Below are 26,596 nucleotides of genomic sequence, written 5' to 3'. Positions count from 1 at the left end.
AAATGGGAGTGAATGTTCCGACAATTCACAGACTCAAAAATTTCCACCAGCTACGCCAAAAACACTATGCGCAATCTGGGTAGTAATTCAGAAGAATCAGATCTGAAGTGTTAATTCTCAAATGTGACAGTAAAACGTACATGTGAACAAAAGCAAAATATAAAAACAGCCTAAATAATTCTAAACATACATATAAAAAAGTAAATAAGCTTTGTGGATTATTGTGGCACTATAATCAGCTGTTTGGACATTCATTCTGATCGCACCCATTCACTAAGCAAGTGATGTAATGCTAAATTTCTCCAAACCTGTTTTGAGGAAGAAACAAACTAAATTTTGAATGGCCTCAAGGAGAGTGAATTTTCAGCAAACTGTATTTTTTTGGATGAACTATCCCTTTAAGAAATCTTACAAAACAGGTGAAGATGTTACTTTGCCAGTCCTGGACAGATGGTTTTGAGAAAACCGTTTTAACGGCAATGACACAGATTGCCAGCTGATGACAAAACAGTTATGTGTAATCTATTATGCGTGTTGAAACAAACATACACACACAAATGGAATTCCCTACATTGTTTTCTATAATGTGGCATGCTGAAGCTTGCAGCGTGACAAGCTTTAAGAACAGCGACGAAAGACAATGGATCCCAATAAACCACTTCACAGCTCAGAGTATTGTGCTGCATTTGTGAAAGCAACAGATGTAAATGAAATTCACAGTAGAGGAGAGTGGGTTAAGATGTGTCAGTGGGCATCTTAATTTAGCCGTTTTTGTGCATAATTTTAAAATATCAACTGAAGAAACATTTAACAAAATGTTAGTTTGTGGGGTAAAGTGTGCCAGGTGCTTCAGAGAATGAGTTTGAGTGCATTGTATGCGCATTTGTCTTACCCATCCAGACCTCTCCGAAGCAGCCCTGACCCAGTTTGAGCTCCAGACGCAGTGACTCTCGTGGGATTTCCCAAGCATCTTTAGCCAGACCCTGAGTCTGGGGCTTCACCGTCGGACACACTGTGGTCAGTCTGTAGCACAGCCCATCTGCATGCTCTACACAAACACACACACACACAAACATAAGAGTGACATCAGGGTCAGAAACGCTATGAGAATAGGACTGCTTTTCCCTGAAGATGTCAGGTATATTATGCCTGTAACACCCATTTGCAGACAACAGACACTCCCTTTAATACAAAACAACTGGATCTCAATCCCTAGATCAGTACATAATGCACTGTAACTGTAACTCAAACATCATTTAGAAAACAAATAGTAAGAGAAGTGTTGATTAAAATGATATATGTAGAATAGGTGTGACATTTTCACAAATTTTATAAAACAGGGGAGACCAAAAGAACAAGTCTACAAAATGACCTGGGTGAGGGTAAAAGTCATTAATTAATCCATTATCCAGCCATAAAGCACATTAATCACTGTCTTTCAACTAAACGATTGAAATCTTTACGAAGCGGGTCTCACAGTGAGAGCCAGACAAGGACGGATGGCCTTTCATTAAGCCTTGACATTCTTCAGATAAAATGAATCTGAACAGCAAATGTGTTACTTTCAATGGCCCTCGGGTTTGGGACAGGTTGCACGAAACCCCTCACAGAACAATTAAATCCACTTATTAGTGGGAATGTAAGTGAAAGTGACAGTAAAGACATTTCTAATAGGGCTTGGTTTAAAAAAAGAAATTTGGGAAAAAAAAAAAAACTGAAAAAAAAAGAATTGAAAAACTCGATTTTAATTTTTACGAAACTATATAAATTCTTAAATCCTAAAAATGGAATAGTCTGGCCTGTTTTCAGTTAATGAATCGCAATAAGCTTTGTGCTTTGTTACTTTAATATGAAGCAAAGTGTCAGATTTCAAATTTTTTCCATTTTATTACAGTATTCAAACAATAAATGCTGTTTTTTGGTGTTTAATGTGGAGTGACAGATCACTGTAGTGCCTGAAAGTATGTAAAAAGATCATGTCCAAAAAAAAAAGTAAAAAACTCATATACTGTCTTATGCAAGCACTCTGATGCAATGTATCACATATGTATCATATATTCATAATTTTCTTTACTGTTTTTCAATATTTAATTTGATTAAACGTCAAGTTCTTATGACAACCACCATTTAAATGTCTATATTTCACCATTTAAATGTTTAAATTTCAAAAAACAAATTGGAGTAGAAATATAGTATTGTAATTGTAAAGTTAGTATTGTAACTTTATTATTATAAAAACTTAATTCAGTGTAACTTAAGTGTTTGTATACAAATCAGTTCATTTTAACCTTCAACTGACTCTCATGTATATTTTACAGCATCAGTTTAGAGATTTTCTTTTCCTTGAGAAAATTTGCTGTTCTGTACCTGATATATATCCAAAATAATCAATTTAGAATCAAATCGGAATCTATTCGAATTGCAATCTTGTGAATCAAAATTGATTCAAATGAAACGTGTTAAAACCCAGCCCTAATTTCCAATTTCACAAATGATTTCTATCACAAACTTTCTTTTTTGAACTTTCTATTTCACCAAAGAACCTGAAAAAAAAAAAAAAAAGCCATACCATAGGTTTAACAAAAATATTAAGCAGCACAACTGTTTTCAATATTGATAACTTATTGACCCTAAACTTTGAATGAAAAAGCAGCTAGTTGAAGTCAGTCAGATGCTTTTCTTTGGAGTGTTCACAACAAAGAATGTTTTTATGTTCAGAAACAACTGGATGGCGTGCAACAGATCTTAAGAGCGAAATGTGTTTTTAAAATCAAGCGTATTTTTAAAACTACAAAAACAGCGCTGGGCTTTGTGGAGGCCAGTCAAGCTGTTCCACATTAAACCAAATAAACCATTTCTATATGGATCTCTCTTTATACATGGTGAATTGTTAAGCTGGAACAGAATAGGTACACTTCTAATGTTTGTCTAAGGAGATTGTTTGGCTGTATGATTGATTTTATGGACCTGCTAGCAATGAGCATAGCTGAAAAGCCAAAACCTTTGATTATAAGGGTATCTGCATATTTTTTGCCATGTAGTTTATATCAAGTAATCCTGCCTTGAGAGTTCAACCGCTGAGGTAAACATAACATTGGGTTGACGGCTTGACCAAAACCACAATTAGAAGAATCTGATGGTTTTCCTTTGAGGGGACTGACGTCAGCTACAACAACAGAGCTGTGGCAGGACGCTCACGTAACGTCTCATAAGATCAAAGAGGTGTCGATGTCAAAAGCCCTTTCAGACATTCTCCTGTGGAAACTAGGCCAAGACTAACTGACAGTCTGAGTGAACAGGGACACGTTTCTCACAGCAGATGTCGGGCACCTGTTAGCGCTAGTCACAGTGAGACCCCTAAGCTTCAAATCACCACCCTGCCATCTCCAATTGACTGAGATTCAGGGCCTCTGTCCATTTGAAAGAAGATACAAAAAAAACAATTTTGTTTGAACTGAATGTGCTAACCTGTGTAATGCTTCACCAGTTTCTGTAGAGTGTCAAACTGAGCTCTTGTGGTGATGTAATAGCCTCCGTTGTCAAGCTTTCGGATTTTGTAGTGTTTCACATTGTCTCCCTTCATCTCATCCCAGTCCCGTATTGAGAGAGAGTAAGCCCCTGCCAGGAGGAAAGGGAGGAATGGATTTAAAACATTTCTGCTTTGGTTTGTTTTTGTGTACAAGTGCTGTACACGTCTTAAGACGGATATTGATTCACTTACCTTTAGTGGTCTCACTTTCTCTGACCAAAAAAGTGCCCCGCTGGTTTCCAGGAACCAGTAGCAGTCGCTCAGCATCTTTACGACCCATTTTGCCAAAGTACCATCTGTGAGATAAAAATAAATGAAAATAACCACTTGCCCAGCCATGTTAAAGCTGAGTTTGTGGAGCATATAAAAAGCAGTCTGATGAAAACTCAACTAGTAAAAAAAAAAAAAAGCAGCAAAAAATTACAGATATAAACTGTGAGAAATATACAGTAATACAAATGAATAAACTTGCTGGGAAATAAAAAGCAATTGTGAGAAAAAAGCAGAATCTGAACTCTGAGTTTTTATTTCATTATTTTGACTTTGTTACTAACAATTGTGAGTTTATATCTTGCAATTCTGATTTTATAACCCGCAACTGCAAATTTATATTTCGCTATTATGACTTCATTTCTCAGAACTGCAAGATATAAACTCATAATTCTGACAATTACTCGCAATTGCAAGTTTGGATCTTATAATTCTGAGGAAAAAAAAAAAAAAAAAGTCAAGCAAGCATTTTATCACTTGTAAACTCAATCACAATGTAATTATGAGAAAAAGACGCAATTTACTTTCTTTTATTCAGTGGTGGAAACTAGTTTAGTGCCCAGATAATTGAGAAAGAATAAATAAATAATTAAATTAATAAATAAAACTACTAAAAAAATAAAAAATAAAACAATATTATACACATATATATATATATATAAATATATTTATATATTATAAATATATATTTTTTAATTTTTTTTTTAATAATTTAAACTACAACTCAAAACTGGATACTGTTATTTTCCAGGATTCTTTAATGAAAAGTTAGCCCAACAGATAAGAGTTTTATCACTGGTAAACTCACAGTTGTAAACTCACAACTGCGATGAAAGAATAAGAATTGTGAGATAAAAAAAAACACAGTCAAGATTGATATTTATTCATGTTCATTAATTTGAATTCATATGAACCAATAAACACATCTTCGGTTCAACATTGTGTGTGAAAAAAGCCACACAAAGACTTTTACAAATACATCAGAAATGATTAACTGAAAAGACCATTTGAATAGTTTTCACAGAAATTAATTGAACTTAAACCAGAGAATATATTTACAAAAACCTTTCATGAACAAATATGATGATGAAATATTGGCTACATTTAAACGACATTTTGAAAAGCCAAAAACTGACTTGAAATTGTAAAAGTATCACTGGTTAAAACTGGAGGGAGTAATACTGAAAAAGAGACAGACAAAGTTTGTATCTGAAAAAGAGAGAGTCTTTTGTCTTGCAGTCACGCGTTTGTTGGTGTGTTTGTCAGCACCAGCGCTCCGGGCGTACGTGTGACCGACCATCACGCTCTCTTAATTACGGTGTGAAGGGATGAGATGATTGGATAAGCACAGGAGGAGAGGAGTTACTTACTCTTCCGCTTGGATGGAGTCTGCAGGGGCCACGTAATTGCTGGGAATGTAGCCCTTCTGCCCCGTGTTGATGGAACGAGCCTCCCACCAGTCTCCCTCTCTGTGGGCCGAAACACAAGATACAACCGAGTTATCAGCTTCACGTCCTTCACCGCAAACCAAAAACAATTTATTGACAAGCGTTTGCAGGCCGTGTTATCAACAAAGTAAAAATGCAGGGAAGTGAAGGAATTTGAGGTGTATGATTAAAACGCCAGGGTCATTAGATTGGGAAAAATTTGAGCTGTGAGCATTTACTGAAAGCTAAACCTGGCTGGTGGATGAACAGATGGCCCATTATGGAAACGCATTAACCCAGACAGATTTCGCCCTCGATGAACTTGGAATACAATGATGGATTAAAAAGGAAATAAATAAATCTCAGCCAAAATGTATTTCTTGTAGACATGCATACATACACAAACATACATATACTAAATACTTAAAATATGTCGGATGATAAGAGTGTATGAGCAAAAACTAAGCAACTCACGTGTTGTTGATGATCTGAAATCTATCGCCTTTCTTGAAGGAGAGGTCATCTGATGTCCTGGCTTCATAATCATATAAGGCCACGAAGAAAGTTACACCGCCTGCAAGAAAAATCAATTGGGGTTGTGTAAAGACGCAAATCACAGGCTCAGGCAAGCAATACGATAACAGTACGCTAATAGCTAGTTAGCTGTTCCCAAGTAACTTAATTTTTCATTCGAAATTGCAGCATCAGATGCTATTTCAGCCACATAATAGAGTTTGGTTAAGCAGTTATAGACATGCTGAATGACGTGTGCATTGATTTTTGTTCCTGGCTCGGTCGTCTCTGTAGTCAGTTATCATTAGCCGGCTCGCTCTTTGTCTTCACTACATCAACAATGGGATTTTCACCAGCATGGTTTACGGATGGCCCAGTTTGACACAAAGTAGGCAGAGCTGAGATGGTTTTGAGTGGGAGGCAGGACAAAAGGAGTGGGTTGGATTAAACCTAAGCAGGCCCCCGAGACCAGATTATCCATTAGTGAAGAACAGAGGGCCGACCCGCTGATTACATCCGCTATGCCACACACAGACAGGCACACACTGATCTGCCAAGTCAAGAAGCCTAACGGGTATGACGTGTGCATGGGCGCTGCTGTTTCTTCTGTTTGGCTTTTCAATTGGATCAGGTTTGAACCTGCTGGCAAAGTGCTGACGATGAGTAATTAGGGTTGTTACAATTGCAAAACTGCAGTAGTTGATACCATTACCAATAACATTTTCTACATCTACAGCTGAAGTCAAAAGTATACACCTTGCAGAATCTGCAAAATGTTAATTGTTTTACTAAAATAAGAGGGATCATACAAAATGCGTGTTATTTTTTATTTAGTACTGACCTGAATACTGTATTTCACATAAAAGATGTTTGCATACTGTATAGTCCATAAGAGAAAATAATAGTTACATTTATAAAAATGACCCAGTTCAAGTTTACATACACTTCATTCTTAATGCTGCGTTGTTACCTGAACGATCCACCGCTGTTGTTTGTTTAGTGATAGTTATTCTTGAGTCCCTTGTTTGTCCTGAACAGTTAAACTGCTCGCTGTTCTTCAGAAAAGTCCTTCAGGTCTTTTTTTGTGTTTTGTGTTTTCCACATTTTTGTGTATTTGAACCCTTTCCAACAATGACTGTATGATTTTAAGAACCATCTTTTCACACTGAGGACAACTGAGGGACTCATATGCAACTATTACAGAAGGATCAAACGCTCACTGATGCTCCAGAAGGAAAAATGATGCGTGAAAACTTTTTGAATTTGAAGATCAGGGTAAATTACAGGGTAACTTATTTTGTCTTCTGGGGAACATGTAAGTACCTTCTGTAGCTTCTGAAGGGCAGTACTAAATGAAAAAAAAAATATATAATATTTAGGCAAAATAAGAAAAATGCACACAAAAATTTGTTCAAAAGTTTATTTAATGCATCGTTTTTCCTTCTGGAGCATCAGTGAGCGTTTTAACCTTCCGTCATAGTTGCATACGAGTCCCTCAGTTGTCCTCAGTGTGAAAAGATGGATCTCAAAATCATACAGTCACTGTTGGAAAGGATTTAAATACATAAAAATGACAAACCAAAGACTCTGGACCTGAACCAAGGACTTTAACTGTGAGCAGTTTAACTGTTCAGGACAAACAATGGGCTCATGATTTATGAACAACTATCACAAAACAAAACACAGCTGTGGATAATTCAGGAACCAACACAGTATTAGGAATCAAGTGTATGTAAACTTTTGAACAGGGCATTCAGGTATTTCTCAATTAAGTAAACATTATTACATTATGCAAACTAATAAGGTCAACAGCCAGTAATAAAGACCAAAGAAATAACAGGAACAAGCAGCTTTCTCATTCATTTTGTCAAACTTTTTGATCAATATCAAGTTAATAGATAAAATGAGAGCCATAATAAACTAGGTTGTATGTAAAAAGACTAGATCTGATATTTTGACACATTATATTCATATACTGCTAAGACAGGTATCTTAACCAAGTAGTCAACACTCACACACTGGTTAAAGGGATAGTTCATCTAAAAATGATAATTACCCCATTACTTAGTCACCCTCAAGCTATCCAAGGTGCTCTTCTAAGCTTTAGAATGGCAGTGAATGGGGTGTAAGAGAAAGTTGGATGGATGAAGTCCAATAAAAGTGCAAAAGTGACGTCCTACAGCATCCGCTGTATCGCCGTTTTCTCATGAATGCACCTGACGATTAGCAGTAGCTAGAGAGTACAATCTATAAAGTTTTAGATATATAATATAACACATCAATATATACGCATCAATTAACTTCAGAAGGCCTTAATTAAGCCATGTGGAGTACTTTTTATGATGGATTTATGCACTTTTATTTGACTTCATCCATCCAACTTTATCTTAAACCCCATTCACTGCCATTATAAAGCTTTGAAGCGTCAGGACATTTTTTTATTATAACTCTGATTGTATTCATTTGAATAAACAGACATAAACACCTAGGTTGGCTTGAGGGTGAGTAAATCACAGGCTAATTTTCATTTTTGAGTGAACTATCCCTTTAACTGCCAGGTTTGAGGTACTGAGCTCAGAATACTTGATTTTACATGTACTGTAGAAAAACTGGTTGCATTTTTACTATTGACATTTGACACTGATGGATTATAACACTGTTATGTAAACATGACTTCAAAAATGCCAGAAAGAATAGCTTTTATGTAGGTGTGCTAGGTACACCAAGTACCTGTCTTCAGCCCGCTTACTGACATTGACAAGACCTTAAAAAACACTCCAGATTTTCCCTAGAGACAATTTCCATCAGACCACTCTGGATTTAGCATTTACGCATAAGCTATCAGATCAAATGTTGCCTGAAAAGCAGATTCGTCAACGGCACTTGCCCTGTGACAAGACATGATGTGATAATTACACTATTTATAACCCGCCTGAATAAAAACTGTGCCGTTCACAGAGTACACACAAAGATCTAATTATTTGCCTTTTCTGCTGTAGACACATATCGCATTTATACCCAGACTCTTGGAGTTAGGAAGAGACAGACTTGGTATCAAGAGATCTCTTCACAGCACTGCCTGAAGCAGAACAGAGAAACTACCACTGAACAAAAAGGAATAAATCACATTAGTTCCCCTCGCATATATTTAGGCCTACTACAACTGCAGTTTGTAATTCTGATTTAATGAAACATACTGGATATACTGTTTTAGTGTTCTCATTTACATAACATCTGGCTTCCCACAACTCTATCTTTCCATAAAAGTGCTTGCATACGCAAACAAAACAGCAACACAACCTTTATCCTCATGATGACCCTGAACTATAGATGCCATATTTAATTTGACATGAACAAAAATAGGGCTGTGAGGGGATAAATATCAGATAAGACCCCTTTTCCTTGGCTGGGATCGTGTAGAGCCCTTTGAAGCTGCACTGAAACTGCAATTTGGATGTTCAACCGTTGAACGTTGGCTCCCATTGAAGTCCAATGTACGGAGAAAAATTCTGGAATGTTCTCCTTTTCAACTAAAGAAAGAAAGACCTGAACATCTTGGAGGACATGGGTGTGAGTAAAGAAATTTTCATTTTGGAAGTGAACTAATCCTTTAACTTTCACATATTTTGTTTAGAGCTCTAGGAATGGAATGGAGAAATGTCAAGATCCATGAGGCCAGATCTGGTATCAGATATCTGATATGGTTTCTTAGGAATTTTTGTTTCCTTAGACAAAGCTACTTCACAGAGGTAAGGCAGAACTCTTATCGCTCGCCCACTCACCTGTGACGGCACCAGGGAAGGGGTTGCTCACAGCAACAGTGGAGAAGGAAGAGGAGGCGGCTCCACCGAAGGGTGTGATGACAGAGGAGGAGCCACCAAATGGAGTGAGCCCAGTTGTGCGGCTGTTGTAGTTGTTGGTGGGGCCCTTCAGGGCAGGTGACTGGCCCATCTGAGTGGGATCTGGTCCGTAGAGACCCATGTGTGATCCGGGGGTGGGATTGTTGGGATCTGGTCGGTACTTCTGTGTAGGACCCTTGTCCTCTTTACTCTTGACACAGCCCATAGTCAAGCCTGTGGAGAGATGAGTTAATATTTACCAACTCTCATGGCGTTTTTGCAAAAGGAATGCAATCTTAATTTGTCATAGCCATTGCAAATGTTTATTGCTACAATCTAAATGACGTAAAACTTATCAGTCAGTGCACACAATGGACAGTGATGACGCATTTCCACATTGTTAACATCATCAAGAAACATTTCATAATATTATCAAGTGCTGGAAGGAATTACTATTTACATTCTTTGTTAAACTGTGATACTTTAAAGATTCTATAATAAATAGGAAGTACAAAGGAATGCCATTTATTTGAAATAGAGCTGCAACTACTAATTCGATAAATTAACAACTAATTTAACTAGTGCGCATCTGCGTGTTGTGCATGCATGGAAAACATTTACAGTTCACGTCACTTTACAGTAGTGAAGACAAAAACCATTCAGCATATAGCAGAGGAGCTTTCCTCTGCACATACACTATCAGTCAAAAGTTTTTGAACAGTAAGATGTTTTTTATGTTTTTTTAAAGTCTCTTCTGCTCACCAAGCCTGCATTTATTTGATGCACAGTACAGCAAAAACAGTAACATTTTCAAATATTTTTTATATTTAAAGTAACTTTTGTTTAAATGTAATTCCTGTAATCAAGTCAAAATTTTCAGCATCATTACTCCAGTCTTCAGTGTCACATGATCCTTTGAAAATCATTCTAATATGCTAATTTGCTCTTCAAGAAACATTTATTATTATTATTATTATTATTATTATTATTATTGTCAGTATTTAAAATGGTCAAGTACATTTTTTTCAGGATTCTTTGATGAATAGAAAGATCCAAAGATCAGCATTTATCTGAAATTAAAAGCTTTTGTAACATTATACACTATACCATAAAAAAACTTGGAGTCAGTATAATTTTTTCAATTAATTTATAGAAATTAATACTTTTATTTAGCAAGGATGCTTTAAATTGATCAAAATTGATAGTAAAAAAACATTTATAATGTTTCAAAATATTTATATTTTAGATAAATACTGTTCTTCTGAACTTTCTATTAGCTTTAAAATATAAAATAGAAAAATAGCTTTTTTAATTAATAAAAATGTTTAAATTTTTTAGCTGTACTTTGAATAAAAAAATGCAGTCTTGGTGAGCAAAAGAGGCTCTTACAAATCTTACTGTTCAAAAACTTTTGACTGGTAGTGTAACTTGCTTTCACATTTATATCTTTATCTGTAAATGACATTAAGTCACGACTCACACTATTACGTCTATTTTGTTTACAGGCTAATCATGAAAGCTAGTGGGTCTCCATAACTTTAGTCTTCACAGACTCATTCAGACAAAAAAAATAAAACACTAACTGCCCCGAACAGCTGTGTGCATTTAAAATAAACAGTAAAATGCCCGACTCTGAAATATTTCTGTTGTAATCAACCTCTCTACATTTTATATTCTTCAATATATTCTTATATTCTTCTTCTTTTTTTTTGCATACAGCAGGGTAAAGTCATACTATCATATACCATACCATACCATAACCCCAAGTATGAGCAATAAAAAGCTTGGACAACTTTTAAGGCGGCAGCTGCAAAATCTCACAGTTGTTTGCTTGTTCTTCACATTTTAATTAACATTACACAAAAATGGGCATAAAAATGTAAAACAAGGAATGTGTTTTTACAATGGAGGAAACCTCAAATCAGACCTCGGCACAAGCATCTGCTTCCTGTTACTAGCCAAATCAAAAGTGGTTTCAACAGATTTGCCGTCATTCCACAGCAATGCACATGTCAGAGTTAATCACACGGGCGTCTTGTGAGCAGCGCTGGGACACCGATCCACATCCCTAACTGCCCACACAGAAGTGTCAGGACGTGTTGACTGCTCCGTGTGGTCAATGTGATAGGAGGGCTTTACCCTCACAGGCAGAGCTCGAGAGAGATGACAGTATAATCTCCAGACGCCCCGTCCCTGCTTGTGTTTCTGCCAGGCCTCTTTGTCTGGGCTGCACTCGGCACGACGCAGGCACACATGTGCAGGGCAATGAGGAATGCGAGTGTGGCCTTGAAGGAACAGGTGGCCCTGAGAGGACAGTTACAAGACACAGCAGGGCCACCGCACAAGGAACACAGATAGCTGGGAGAAACAGACGATGACAGACAACAAGATATAAAGTGCAACAATCGGGTTTGAATGTAAAAATCACATTCATTTCCTCCATAGGGGAATTTTTAATTTTGAATGACTACTTTGAAAAAGGCTCTACTGGGAGCTATGAGGCTGTTGATCAAAGGTATACGTGCTTGTTAATGCATCGCTTTTCCTTCTGAAGAATCAGTAAGCATTTGAACTTGTAATAGTTGCAAATGAGTCACTCAGTTGTCCTCATTGTGAAAATGGGGCTCTAAAATCATACAGTCATTGTTGGAAAGGGTTCAAATACACAAAAATGCTGAAAAGAATTTGTGGGATCTGAAGGATTTTTCTGCAGAACAGCAGGCAGTTTAACTGTTCAGGACAAACAAGGGACTCATGAACAACCATCACAAAACAAACAAACAAAAAAAAACAGCTGTGGATCAATCAGGTAACAACACAATATTAAGAATCAAGTGTATGTAAACTTTTGAACAGGGTCATTTTATAAAGTCAAGTATTATTTTTTTCTTGTGGACTATATGTAAACACCTTTAATGTTATATCTTATTCAGGTCAGTACTAAATAAAAAAATAACATGCGTTTTGTATGATCCTTCTTATTTTGGTAAAATAATTAACATTTTGCAGATTCTGCAAGGTGTATGTAAACTTTTGACTTTAACTGTACATGCATATATTTTAAAGATATTTGTGTGTCTATATTTATATTTACATATAATTTATATTAACATACAAGCCCTAAATGTAATTCCACAAATTTACACTTTTCATTCATTTTCATATTTCATCTTAATCACGACAGCCATAATAATTTAATTTGTGCAAGATCAACTTGAATTTGTGGGGAATTTTTGTTCATTGTGGTGCCATTTTTGCCTCAGGCCCCCGTTAATTTTTGCTTATAACACTTAATCAAAAACATTTTAAAAATCCATATGGCAAAAATACTTCAACCAAACTACTATGGGAAAACAATTCAAGCAAAACGAAGCACGTTAGAGTGGTTGAGCTTGAGTGTTTAGCTTGAAGTGGGCCAAACGTGTCCTGACACGTGAGCTGTATCCGCCCCCTTGACCCTGTGAGGAAACGGCTAGAAAGGTGTCACCTCCTCAGGACAGGATAAGCCAATGACGGGTGCTTGTAAACATGCCAGTATGGGCTTTAATCAATCCCAGCTCTGAGAAGCGGTGGACGGGAAGTAACTAGAGAAAGATCTGACCTCTGATGAAGTCATATAAGGCTCAGCACTACATCATCTGCTTCTAATACCCATAATGTAATTTCAAAGACCAGGCCTGAGGGGACTGCGGCATCCTTTCAATGAGGAGAACATTTATTTGTTCTCCTGACAAAGGAGCTTCGATCAATTCAACCTTGACCTCTGCTATCTTTAAGCCTAAGAATCGTTTGCATCCAATCTACACTGAGAGCAAGCTACATGATGCCAGTAAAACTACACTGCTCCCATTATAAACATAGTGACGTCACACGCCTGCAGTGGACTCAGATTTGTTGAGCGTGACGGGAGCAATTTAGTTTTGTAGTATCACTCCGTGCCATTTGCTCTTGATGTGGACACAGTGTAAAATAACAATGTTGTTGGATTCAGACTAAAAATGGAGAACCAAGCATGTGGCCTCTGAGCACAATCTAAGCTTTGTGAGAAAGCTGCTTAGTGCACAGTGTGTGACAAGCACACAGAACTGATGGAGTAGCTGAGAGCGGGGTTGTCATGAGATCAAAACTTCAGTAGCCAATACCAGCAAAATTTCAATTCCCGACCTCATCTTCGTTACCACTCCTATATGAAAAAAGCCTAATACAAAGATCTGATATTTTGACATATATCCAAATTTTATCCCACCAGCTTACAATTACATAAGATTTTCCATCGACAGCCCTTTGTACTACCAATACTGCAGAAACACTGGCATCACTGCTTTTTTAAAACATAGCAGTGCTGGGAGGTATGACCAAAAATCCGCATTATGCAAACTTCATGTCACAGTATTTTTCCTTTTCATGACTGCACTTTTATATAGGTTTAGAGTGCATTATTTTTTTAACTATTATCTCTATCAAGATTACAGGCTCATGTGATGTTGCTGTGCTATGTGGTTATGAAAACGTATCGTTTGCACGCATTTTTTAAGCATTGTGGTTTAAAAACAAGTGATTTTAAACTTGAAACGCAATCAGCAACACATAAGAACAAGGCGGTGTTCACAAAGCACGGGAGTATTAAGTTATTTTTACTGTTTTATAGTTTTGAATGGTTAAATACACACACTTGTGTGTGTCCCGTTTTTGCAAGTATCCTTGTAAACGCAGCAATTTATATCTTAAGTGAAAGCAACCAGCTGAGAAAGAAAACACGTGTAACAGTATATTGGATCCGGGCAGCTCTTAAAGTGACAACAGACTAATATTCCTGATGCCTGTTATTCATGTTCATCAAAAAACAAAAAAGAAAAAAAATAATAATAATCTCTCACTGCTCTTGACTAAATCACTTTTGTAACTTTAATAAGAAGAAATATATATTTAATTTACACAGTGAAAAATATGCAGTGTTTTTACACATTTGATTACTTATGTTGCATTACTTATTTATTTGTTCTATTGCAGTTTTTTGTCCTGTTGCTTGTAATTAGTTTTTTAATATTTAACCACTGACTTTTTACTTGTCTTCAGTGAGCTTGTATGTGTTTTTTTTAGGCTAGCATTTGTTTTTATGATATTGACACTTGATTATGAAGTGATTATAAATTATGAAGTTTCTATGGTATCAAAAAATGAGAAAACCTATTTATCATTTATCAAAAATACCTTATTTAAAGTGAGACACTGCAGGTAAATACGGTAAAAAAAAAAAAAATTGATTTTTTGTATTACAAGTTTTCTAAAATATTAGGTTTAAAGGAGAACTCCACTTCCAGAACAATTTACAAATAATTTACTCACCCCCTTGTCATCCATGATGTTCATGTCTGTCTTTCTTCAGTCGTAAAGAAATTATATTTTAAGAAAATATTTCTGCATTCTTCTCCAATAATGGACTGATATGGTGCCCCAATTTTGAACTTCCAAAATGCAGTTTAAATGCAGCTTCAAACGATCCCAAATGTGACTGTAAACGATCCCAGCCGAGAAAGAAGGGTCTTATCTAGCGTAACAACCGGTTATTTTAAGAAAAATAATACAATTTATATACTTTTTAATTCCAAACACTTGTCTTGTCTTACTCTGCCTGGACTGTTTTTGTTCTGGTTCATGACAGTTAGGGTATGTCGAAAAACTCATGTTCACCCTCAACTTCAAAATCATCTTATATGGCGGTTTTAACTTTTTTGTTGAGGGTGTTTTTTTTTTTTTTTGCATGTTCACTTTGCAAAGACTGGGCCGGTACTTCTGCAGTGATGTAGGATGATTTTTAAATGATTTTTGAAGTTGAGGGAGAAGATACAGTCTGAGGTTTTCCACATACCCTAACTGTCTTGAGCCAGAATACACAGTTCAAGGACTGCAAGGCAAGATAAGCAATTGAGAATAAAAAGTATTTAAACTGTATTTTTTTTTTAATGTAAATAACTGATCGTTTCGCTAGGTAAGACCCTTCTTCCTTGGCTGGGATCGTTTACAACCGCATTTGGGATCGTTTGAGGCCACATTTAAACTGCATTTTGGAAGTTAAAAATTGGGATAAAAACCTTTAGGATATAGACAGGAATAAAAATGTAAAGTTTGGTGTGTGAAAGTCCTACTGAAGTGGAGATGTATGGCTCAGTGTAAGAGAAAAACTCATTTTGAGAAAACAGCCTTTAAAGGGGTCATCAGATGCCCGTTTTCCCCAAGTTGATATGGTTCTTTAGGGTTTTAATGAAAAGTCTCTAATATACTTTGATTAAAAATTCTCAACGGTTTTGTAAAACAACACCCTTTTTACCTCGCCAAAATCAGCTCTGCAAAAATCATCTCATTCTAAGGGGTTGTTCCTTTAAATGCAAATGAGCTCTGCTCACCCCGCCCCTCTCTTCTCTCTGTGGAAAGACGATCTTGTTTTTTTTTAGCCACTAAACTTCCTAACTACCACGTTATAAGGAAAGGCGATCACAAAGATTCATAAAAAAAACGCTTATACACACTTCTGCTGTAAGTGAAGCTGGATCATGAATGATTTGTGCGAACATAGACGGATGTTCAAACAACACGAAATGTTCAAACAACATGAAAAAGTGAACTTAGCATCCGATGACCCCTTTAAATATATGTATTGTAAATAACTGAAATCTATTTACACAAATAGATAAAGTGCTATAAAAGAAACACTTAACAGTGTCTTTTGGATGTTTTCTTTCCACTAGTCTGAAAAACCCATTTATGAAAAACCAAAAAGCCCCAAATATCAAATCTGACAGGTGCATGAAAAATCATTGTTTTTCCCTGCAGTGTCTCCCCTTAAAGCAAAAGTAACTATATGTTGAGATATATCGTCACTGTGAAATAAAATGACTCATACTGTGATATAAGATACCCAACCCAAATCTAGTCTATGGCTCACCTTTCCCCTTGTGTACTTCAAGAGATTATAATATAGTAAAGAGCACAGATCACCACCACAAGTACTTGTCTGGGGTAGGGTGGATCTGCTGTTAAGAAAGCTCTTTATTTGAAAAGTAGCATGAGTGACAGAGAGATTGACAAGAGAGCGTATGTCAGCAAAGGGCTGAAAGACAGAGGATTGGAAGAGAAAAGGCCGAGACAGAAAGTAGTTTGCAGATGTGAGGATTACTGGCAAACAATGGGAGGTCTGTGCCTATAGAGGATTGAAAGAGCATTAACAGTGTGTACACATCAGTGACAATGGGTCCTATTCAGGTGAACTCTGTACTGTACATCCATGTACATTTTCACACACATAGCTTGTTTTTACAGGTCAGAATATGTTACGAAAGTGGACAAGACATGAATGCATCTGCCTCGTCTTGTGATCCGATTGACCAAAATGCATTGTAATACCAAACATAAACATGGCTTTATCTTCTCATTGACCTTCACTCACTTCCTCTGTGTTCTCTGTCCGCAACACTAGCGCAGGATGCAAGCTTAGGTTTATTATGAGCTTTAAGGGTCATTTAGTGCTCTGTTTAGGCAAACCGCAGCGCAAAAGACTTGGCCCCAGTGTGAGGGTGTGTGGGGTTCCTCGTTTCAAATCCCCTGATCTGAGTCCTGAAGGTATTTAATCCTTCTAGTTGCACTGTCTAATCTTCTAGACTCGAGAACAGCTTGGCCCCTAATGGCGACAAAGACTCGGATCACACCAAGGTCACTGATGCATGTGGCCATCGCAAAATAACTTAGAAAAGAACGACGGCAGCACAAGGTGAAAAGATTTCCTGTGTCTTGTAAGATATCAGAAACACGACAAAGACCCATGGTCAAGCATGTCTACTTAGCTGCCCTACAGTTCTCAAATCCACACTCAAATCCAGATCTGATCCTTCAAGATGTGCACAACACAAAGCGCTAACAAGGGTTTATTGAGGGACACTTGGGTGTGTGAAATGTGTGTTTAAAAGATTCCCAATTTAAATGTAAGATTCACAATAACAGTAAATGTTTTGTGAAATGTTCAGTGAAGTTGAGAGGGAGAGAGAGAGAGAGAGAGAGAGAGAATTAAAGTAATGTTTTGTTTATTCTAACAACCCACATAAGGCTCTCTTCACCTCTGATAGGTTGAACCACAATGAGATCACTTTTTATAATGCTTTGCTGTCTGTGCCACTGAAAAGCAGGAGCGCTTCAGGGTTTATCCTTTATGGTTATCCATTACAAAGACCTTTTAAGTCAGTCAATGAGGTCAGGCAAAGGGTCATAAATCTAATTGGCCATGCCCAGTTGTTATGGGTCACACATCTGTTAGGCGGTGTAAATCAACCCAAACCGGTTAGCAGGTTGGCCACTTGAGCTCTAAGAACTGAACAGCTGAACAACCGAACAAGTGGCCAAGATATATTAAAGGAATATCAAATGACCCTCATTCATACTACAATATAAATAGCTTCGGAAACATGTGACTAAGCGATCTGATCGATAAACTACGACAGAACATAATGAACTCTACTAGGCTAACGGGAATTGAAATCAAACTGAATCAAATTCAGTTAGGTTGGATTACACATGGTTCCTGAAGCTTTCAGTCACCCAGCATCTGGGCCTGTCAGGGGTTATTTGTTTATGATTTAATACCATGTCAGCAACACAAGGTTTACAATATTTGAAGAATTTTGTCTTAAAAAGTAAAATAAAAAACCACCAAAAAAAAACAAAACAATATAAACTAAAACAAGAGAGGTGCGTTTTAAAGTTTGAGGCCAGTAATACGTTTTCTATCAATAATTATTAATACTTTTATTTAGCAAGGATGCATTAAATTAATTAAAAGTAGCAGTAAAGACATTTATAATGCTACAAAAGTTTTCTATTTGAAATAAATCCCGTTTCCGCCACTGAATAAAAAAAAATGTTAAAAAAGGTCATGGCAACTTATCGCACAATTCTGCCTTTTTTCTCAGAATTGCGTGATATAAACTCACAATTCTGAGAAATAAAGTTGCAATTGCATGATATAAACTTGCAATTGCAAGTTATAAAGTCAGTATTCCGATATATAAACTCGCAATTCTGAGAAGCAAAGTCAGAATTTTCTGATATAAACTCGCAATTCTGTGAACAGTCTTTTTTTCTTCCTCAGAACTGGACTTTATAACTTGCAATTGCGAGTTTATATCTCACAATTCTGAAAAAAAAAAAAAGAAAGTCAGAACTGCGAGATACAAAGTCGCAATTGCGAGAAAAAAAGTCAGAATTGCGAGTTTATATCTTATTTCTCGCAAATTTGAGTTTATATCCCACAAATGTGACCTTATAACTCACAATCATGCATTTATATCTCACAGTGCTGAGAAAAAAAAGATAAGCTGCGAGATATAAACTCGAAATTGTGAGAAAAAAAAAAAAGTCAGAATAGTAAGATAAAAAGCTGCAATTACCTTTTATATTCAGTTGCGGAAACAGGCTTCCATAGTTTTTTCAATGTTCAGCAATTCTAATAAATTAAATCAATTATTGGGACACTGAAAACTGGAGTAATGCTGAAAATTCAGCTTTGCTATCACAAGTTTTAAAATAAATTAAAACAGAAAACAGTTCTTTTAACTTGTAATAATATTTTACAATATTAAACGCAATCTTGATGAGCATCAGATACATATGTGACCCAGGACCATAAAACCAGTCATAAGGGTCAATTTTTCGAAATTGAGATGTATACATCACTTGAACGCTGGATAAACAAGCTTTCGATTGATGTATGGATTGTTGTGATAGGGCAATATTTGACCAAGATACAACTATTTGAATATCTGGAATCTGAGGGTGCAAAAAAATTAAAAATACTGAGAAAATCACCTTTAAAGTTGTCCAAATGAAGTTCTTAATAATGCATATTACAAATGCAAAATTAAGTTTTGATATATTTACAGTAGGAATTTTACAAAATATCTTCATGGAACATGATCTCTATATAATTTCCTAATGATTTTTGGCATAAAAGAAAAATTAATAATTTTGACCCACACAATGTATTTTTGGCTATTGCTACAAATATACCCCAGTGACTTAAGACTGGTTTTGTGCTCCAGGGTCACATATAACAAAAATAAGTAAGGAATAATTGATGATGGGTCATAGAAACATTAGAAAACAATGCACACCCGAGGTGGTGATGCAGTCATGATGCAAACTGGAGTGGCTGCTACACCTTGGGTGTGCATTATTTTCTAATAATTCAACAGACAGGAGTCAATTATTTTGCTTATACTACCGTTACCACACCTAAAGTCATTGCTCAGATATTGTGTTTCAAGATATTCGTCTGGTTTTTGCATACAGAAGTAATTTCTTACGCATTTCACCCAACCCCTCCACTGCCAAAATGTTGTAATTTTTGTCTTATATTTACTTTGTCAGTGTCATTGTGGGTTTTGTCTCTTTTAAAGTTTAAGACTATAAGGACCTTTGGTGAAGTGATATGGCCAGCCCTGTATTATAAATAAATTTACTGACTCCAAAGTTTAAAAGATTGCATACAAAAGCAAATTGGGACTATGGGACTAAAGTAATTTTCCTCCTTATCAGTGACGTCATGTAATGACATCCTCTCCATCTTCTGTAAATCATATTACACACCAATCATTTGACCCACATTCAAATCAAACAGTCAGTGATATGAACTCTCTAATTAGAAGACGTCTAATTATCCCCTCAGCGCTGATGAGAGCCTCAAAAAGCGCTCTGTTAGAAACATCAGCCCCGCTACTTCAATGATACATGAGTAGAGAGAGCAAGCTGACACGGCCACGGGTCCTCGCTCATGGCGGCTTTACATTGACATGGTTAGTGATGGTCAGACACATTTGCACACAGACCTGATTAAACAGTCAGAGCAACAGAATGCAACATGACATGAAACACAGGGCCTCATGCCAGCGCTAGTCAGATCAAATGGATTAAGGGCAGAAAATCAACAGCCCCGCAGAGATCCATGCGTTGTTTGAATGTATGCTTGCTTCAGTGTCTGCAGTGGTACGTGTCCCAGGTCTTGATCACTGTGTTAACAATGCAATATTAAAGCCCAGTCATTGCTTGAAGCATGAGTACTACTGAAGGTGATACCTTTTCCCATATAAACTATACAAAATACTTCATCCAAAAATGACAACTCGTATTCCTTATCTGTCCATCCTTTCTTATTTGTCTTAGCTCCACCCCTCTTAAGAGCATCTCTTCAAAGAATGATCAGCTGCGTTCAAGGGATCTACTCTTTAGTTGTTGAAGACTGGTTACTTAAGAAATTAATAACATATATTAATAGATGAAAATGCCTTGTTGAAATACAGTAAAACAAAAGTAAAACAAATTAAAATTGTGAGAGATGTGATAGGGCATATAACATAAATAGAGTATCTTTTGCTCATAGCTCCTCCAAAAGTTTCCTCACAGTGCAACTCCAGAATTGAGATGTCCTTCAAGATAGCTAACTACTTTGATATCTGGGTCAAGGGCTGGTGGACGGAGGAGTGAGAAAATGCGGAAGCATTAGTATTGAGAAACACCCATATCATGTTGTTCCAAATCCTTAAAGGATTAGCTCAGTTCCAGAACAAAAAGTTACAAATAATTTACTCACCCGCTTTTCAAGATGTTCATGTCATTCTTTCTTCAGTCGTAAAGAAATTATGTTTTTTGAGGAAAACATTTTAGGATTTTTCTCAATATAATTTGGACTTCTATGGTGCCCGTGAGTTTGAACTTCCAAAATGTAGTTTTAAACGCAGCTTCAAAGGGCTCTAAATAACCCCAGCCAAGGAAGAAGGGTCTTACATAGCGAAACGATCAGAAAATGTATTCACTTTTAGTAATCACAAATGCTTGTCTTATCTAGCTCTGCGATGCGCATGCGTACTCTGTGCACTCCAGTTCAAGGCAGTTAGGCTCATTTTCTCCTCCAACTTCAAAATTGTCCTACATTACCGTTTTACCTTTTTTTGTAAAGGCCGTTTGACCTTCTTTGTACGTTGACTTTGTAAACACTGGGTCGGTACTTCTGCAGCGATATAGGGCAATTTTGAATTTGGAGGAGAAATGAGAAAATGAGATGGGAGTTTTTTGACATAAGTGAACCGGAGCGCACAGAGTACGCATGTGCATCGCAAAGCTAGACAAGATGAGCATTTGAGGTTAAAAAGTATATAAAGTGTAATTTTTTTTAAAGAAAATTACTGATCGTTTTGCTAGAAAAGACCCTTCCTCCTCGGCTGGTATCATTTAGAGCCCTTTGAAGCTGCATTTAAACTGCATTTGGGAAGTTCAAACTCACGGGCACCATAGAAGTCCACTATATGGAGAAAACTCCTGAAATGTTTTCCTCAAAAAAAAAAATTTCTTTACGACTGAAGAAAGAAAGACAGGAACATCTTGGATGACAAGGAGGTGAGTAAATTATCTGTAAATTTTGGTTCTGGAAGTGAACTAACTGTAAAATGTTCTTTTATGGAACACAAATGTAGATATTTGGAAGAATGTTTATTTTTCACCTGTTTATGTTTATACAGTGAGAGTCAATGGGGTCCAAACCACACTTCTTTCAATCTATAAGAATAACCAGCCTATATGTCACAGTTTAAAGTTAAAGATACTATATATTAATACGGTGAGTCTTAGAGTCTTATGTTTATTTGACAGTGATTTCACATTTCTTGTTTGTATGAAGGCTAAATACAAATAAAAGGTGAACATTAATTTATTTGTCCCATTTTCTCTAAAATATTACATAATTTTATAGGAGAAGGATTTTCATAGATTTGAAAATTCATTTGTCAGAAGTTTGTAGGTACAAACATCTATTGTGGGGTGTTCTTGGTCATATTTCTGAGGTATTTTTAAAAATATTATGTCGACATCGAAATTATATTGCATCAACCGAAATTAAGAAATACATCATGATTTTCACATTTTAGCCATATCGTCCAGCACTAGTTCAAAAGAAGGTTTTGAACTACATAAGGAAATGACGCCTTTTTCTTTGGTGAACCATCCCTAGCTATAAATATTCATGTGAACAAACAAATGGACACATGTCATCTTTATCATTACCTTTATCATGCCAACAAGGAAGTGGGGAGGTGACTTCTGATTTCTGGCAGAAAGGCTCACACGTGGGTTGATCCGCCCACCTGAAAGATATCTGCTTGTTCAAAGCAGGTTGTCCCAGCACTGAAGTTACATAACCAATACAAGTCTGATCTTGTACATTTCTTTTGCATTCCATGTCCACCATATTCACAACAACAACAACAATTCTGCGAGGAACTGTCATGAATTTAAAAGTGAAATCTGCACTTTTTTCTGTTAAACAAAGATTACACAAAGAATTTCTGTTCTAACCTTTAAAAAATAAAAAATTCACAGACATCCTGGAAGCTGGTTCTCTCATTGCTGATTTAAAGGACCTACACTCCTTTGAATATCACGTCACTGCTGACATTCTTGATTTCTAACTATCTCTGAACTCTAATCCTTATCATCAAGGTAGCACGTTCTGGTTTTCAGTGAAACTGCTGTGTTAGTAAATACAGAGCTTGGCTGAGCTGACTGCTGAACATTAAGTGTAAGACTGTAGTTGCTCTGGCAGACTCACAGCACTGCGGAATGGCCTAATCACCATGGCATTCTGCTGCTGCTGCTGCCAATCAGAGCCAAGCAAGGAGGGGGACAAACTTCCTTCCGAGTCCATTCATACCACAAAAGCCACCTGCTGTGCCTGTCAAAGGCTAGAGCAAAGGGTGAGGGAGGACAGAAAAAGATGGACATGAGGGATGTATAGACCCATAACCACCATAGTCAACCCCCTTCTAGCCCCGCCACAATCATGAATATGCATAGGTACATCTTTGGCACAGACAGCGATCCAACCAAAGTGTTCACAGTCTATGTAACACTACTTTTAGCCCTGTCATAATAACATCTGCACTGCATATTAAGGCCCATTCACACCAAAAAGGATAACTACAAGGATAACTACTTTATTAGCGTCCACACCAGTGGACGTTCAGAAAGCGATTCCAGTAATATAGTTTCTTCATTGTTACAGCTGTGGTGTGGACTCTGCTATTTTTTAATACTGAGAATGATTTTAGAACTATATCTTTATAGTTACTGCCCTTGGTGTGAATAGGCCATTAGTTAATAACAATACAGAAATGGCTTCAGAAAGACATCACTGAACACTGTTATTCTGTGTTTACAGACTTGAAGCTAAAAACCCTTATCTGTTAGCAATTACATGCTGTTCCCATTGATTTATGCTTTTTTTGATGCATAAAGGGTTATAAAAGGACATGGAGTGTATGCAGACAGTTCCTGAACTGAGAGTGGGAAACTTAATGAAACTAACAAGCTAATCATCTTTGTGGTGTATTGTTTAAACCAGGGATTTGGTTTTAGGTCCTGGTTTTGGTGTATAAAAAAAAAGAAAGAAAGAAAAAATGAACAGAATTGTTACTGTAATTTCAGGGCTATCATTAATTAATACATACATATTCTTGGCGATCTCAGCATGATCAGCATGTTAGAATGATTTCTGAAGGATCATGTGACACTGAAAACTAGAGAAAAGCCCGCTGAAAATTTAACACCAGCATCACAAGAATTGCATTTTGAAATATTACAAAATAAACTATGATAATATACAGTATTACCAGTCCTGAAGGCTGTTTTGCTCTGTTTGTCTTTTAAAATATAAAAGTGTGTTTTTCAAGTTTTGCTGCGACATCAAAATTGGTTTTGCAATCTTGAAATTATTAGTATCATATCATATTTGGGTCCTGCCATTTACAAATTAGAAAACCTAGAACCCACAAAAGGGCCATAACCTGCATGACTCAGTGGTAGGAACGTGTAGTATCCACCTTATTTTTCAGTGCGGAAGTAAGCTGTTTTTTGGTAATGTGTTAGACGTCTGGTTCATAATCCGCCATAGGGAAATAACGAGAAGAATATCGAAGTGCAGTAAACGGTAAAACAGTATGCACTACAAACCAGTGTGTTCATAATTAAGATAATACATTAAAATAATATGGTAAGACACACCAGTTTGCAATATCAAGCAGCAAAATGAGCTTTTTGTGCAGCTAAAAATAGCTGGAAGTGGATGAAACCGGAAGCCAGACACAAAAAAATTACAAATGGCTGCACCCGCTCTTATGGGAAAAATAAGGTGGATACAGAAAACAGGATCAAGAGGAAACAGATCAGAGGGCTGAAGATGTATGTCATCATTCCCTTCACTTAGAGTCAAGTCAGCATCAAACAGTGGAGCAGAGGTTGAGGTTGTGCTCACAGAAGGATTACAGGAGGAGGATTATTCAGGCGCTTGCGCAGGCATGAACTCGACTTTGTTATGACATCCTTTCATTAATTATTCAATGTAAACAACCGAAAATGGTGTGAAATGCCCGGATGTTGTGAGTAGCTACAAATCGGACTGGATGGTTAACTGTGTAAATGCTACAACACACCGGAGAAGAGGTCTATTGTTCAGATTGCAGTTTCTCTCAAACGTCATTAAAAACTGCAACTGTATTCACACTTAATCGCGGAAAGTTACACAGTTTACCGATGAAGATATAAAAGTTACACTACATCATCAAAGCGAGCTGTTCACACACTGGTCCAAAGTATGAATCGTTCCGTGTTCCCTGTGGCGTCTATGTAAACTACAGGCCTGCATTGTGGACATTTGTCCACAAAATTCTCATAAACAGACAGGAATTAAAGTATAGACTAGTTTTGAGGTATTCGCGTTCACGGTAACGTCCGACTGACTGCGAACGGGACGTTTGCGGCGTTTCCTGGAAAATCTACAGTTCAGGTGGGAAGTTTGAGGAGCCACGTTTCATTCTCGGTCTGTGCCGAAGCGAACACGGCAGTCGGACGGCTTCGAAACTTCCTTCGAGAAATACAACTAGTTATGGGACAAGAAAGCGTCTGCCGCAGAGATTTGTGCTCAGGTTAGGAGAAAACACAGAATTAAGCTCCTACTGTTGTTTTCAAGCACTATCGCACTCGTTTCACACAAAATCAAAGGCGAGAGGAGACTAGGCCATTTGACTACACTTTCACGAAAGGAACCGAATCGGTTTTCTTACCTTTGCCGAATCGGTTCTTTTTTTTCTTGAGGTTACATACGCCTTCCGACCGCTTCGTCCTCAGTAAATGTTTCAGTGTTGCACTCAAAGTGGTACTGTTGGGTTCAACTTGAAAATCACAGCCTGTCCCATTCCTTTGCCATGTAACACCTCACGAGACGTGATAAATAAATGCTGTGCCCAATAGAGGGAAAATCCGTGATAGATTTTATTAATCCAGTCACGTTACTTGGTTTTGTTCTTGTGTTGCAGTAAAAGGAAAAGAGTAACAGTGACCAATCCTAGCAAACAAAAACCTTTAAACCGGAACCGGTAGAGATTGTGTGGCTATGCTACATGACAAAAGACAGCTCTAGGAATAGTGGATGGACTCCCGCAGATGTTCCCCCTCCCTCCGCTCTGAATTGGTTTAACTTGCAGCAACGCATCCCACAATATGGCCGCCGCAGGGAATGGTGAACGGAAAGAAATCACAGTTTCTCAGTTGACAAGTAGAGGACAAACCATGAGCCGGTGACATTTTAAGCGTAATAGTACTGCAGGTCACCTTTGTATCATGCCAACATAAGGAATAACACTAGCCGGCTCGTGGTTTACGGTGTTTAGATTAGTCTTATGGCGCCCTCTGCCCGTGGACTTAATCACTGCAGCTTTCTAGCATTCACTTAAGCTTAGTAGTGGGTCTATGGGCACATTTCATGGATACACTGCACTAGTGTCCAGTGATGTTTTAAAACAAATGAAGCACAAATCTAGATAAGCTTGATAATATTTTGCCTAATATAAAACGAACCCTCACAACAATTGTGACACCCAAGAAGTAACATAATTTGCTAAATATGCACAATGTTGAACTCAAGATACTAT

At 37.0% G+C, this 26,596-nt stretch overlaps 1 protein-coding gene across 1 annotated transcript in view; it reads right to left on the bottom strand.

The window, feature by feature from the left end:
* Window positions 1-26,273, bottom strand: part of yes1 (YES proto-oncogene 1, Src family tyrosine kinase) — a 36,022-nt gene extending 9,749 nt beyond the window's left edge. The window contains exons 1-7 of the mRNA XM_051134443.1: window positions 25,730-26,273; window positions 9,522-9,812; window positions 5,701-5,800; window positions 5,170-5,268; window positions 3,722-3,825; window positions 3,469-3,618; window positions 893-1,048 (exon numbers count right to left, since the gene is read on the bottom strand). Of these exons, the coding sequence (XP_050990400.1) occupies window positions 893-1,048; window positions 3,469-3,618; window positions 3,722-3,825; window positions 5,170-5,268; window positions 5,701-5,800; window positions 9,522-9,804 (892 nt within the window). The 5' untranslated portion in view covers window positions 9,805-9,812; window positions 25,730-26,273. The remainder of the gene's footprint in view (window positions 1-892; window positions 1,049-3,468; window positions 3,619-3,721; window positions 3,826-5,169; window positions 5,269-5,700; window positions 5,801-9,521; window positions 9,813-25,729) is intronic.
* Between the last annotated feature and the right edge of the window lie 323 nt (window positions 26,274-26,596).

Source organism: Labeo rohita, chromosome 2 (assembly GCF_022985175.1).
Source record: "Labeo rohita strain BAU-BD-2019 chromosome 2, IGBB_LRoh.1.0, whole genome shotgun sequence".
In the NCBI taxonomy this organism is placed as follows: Eukaryota; Metazoa; Chordata; class Actinopteri; order Cypriniformes; family Cyprinidae; genus Labeo; species Labeo rohita.
This window is presented reverse-complemented; position numbering and strand designations above follow the sequence as displayed.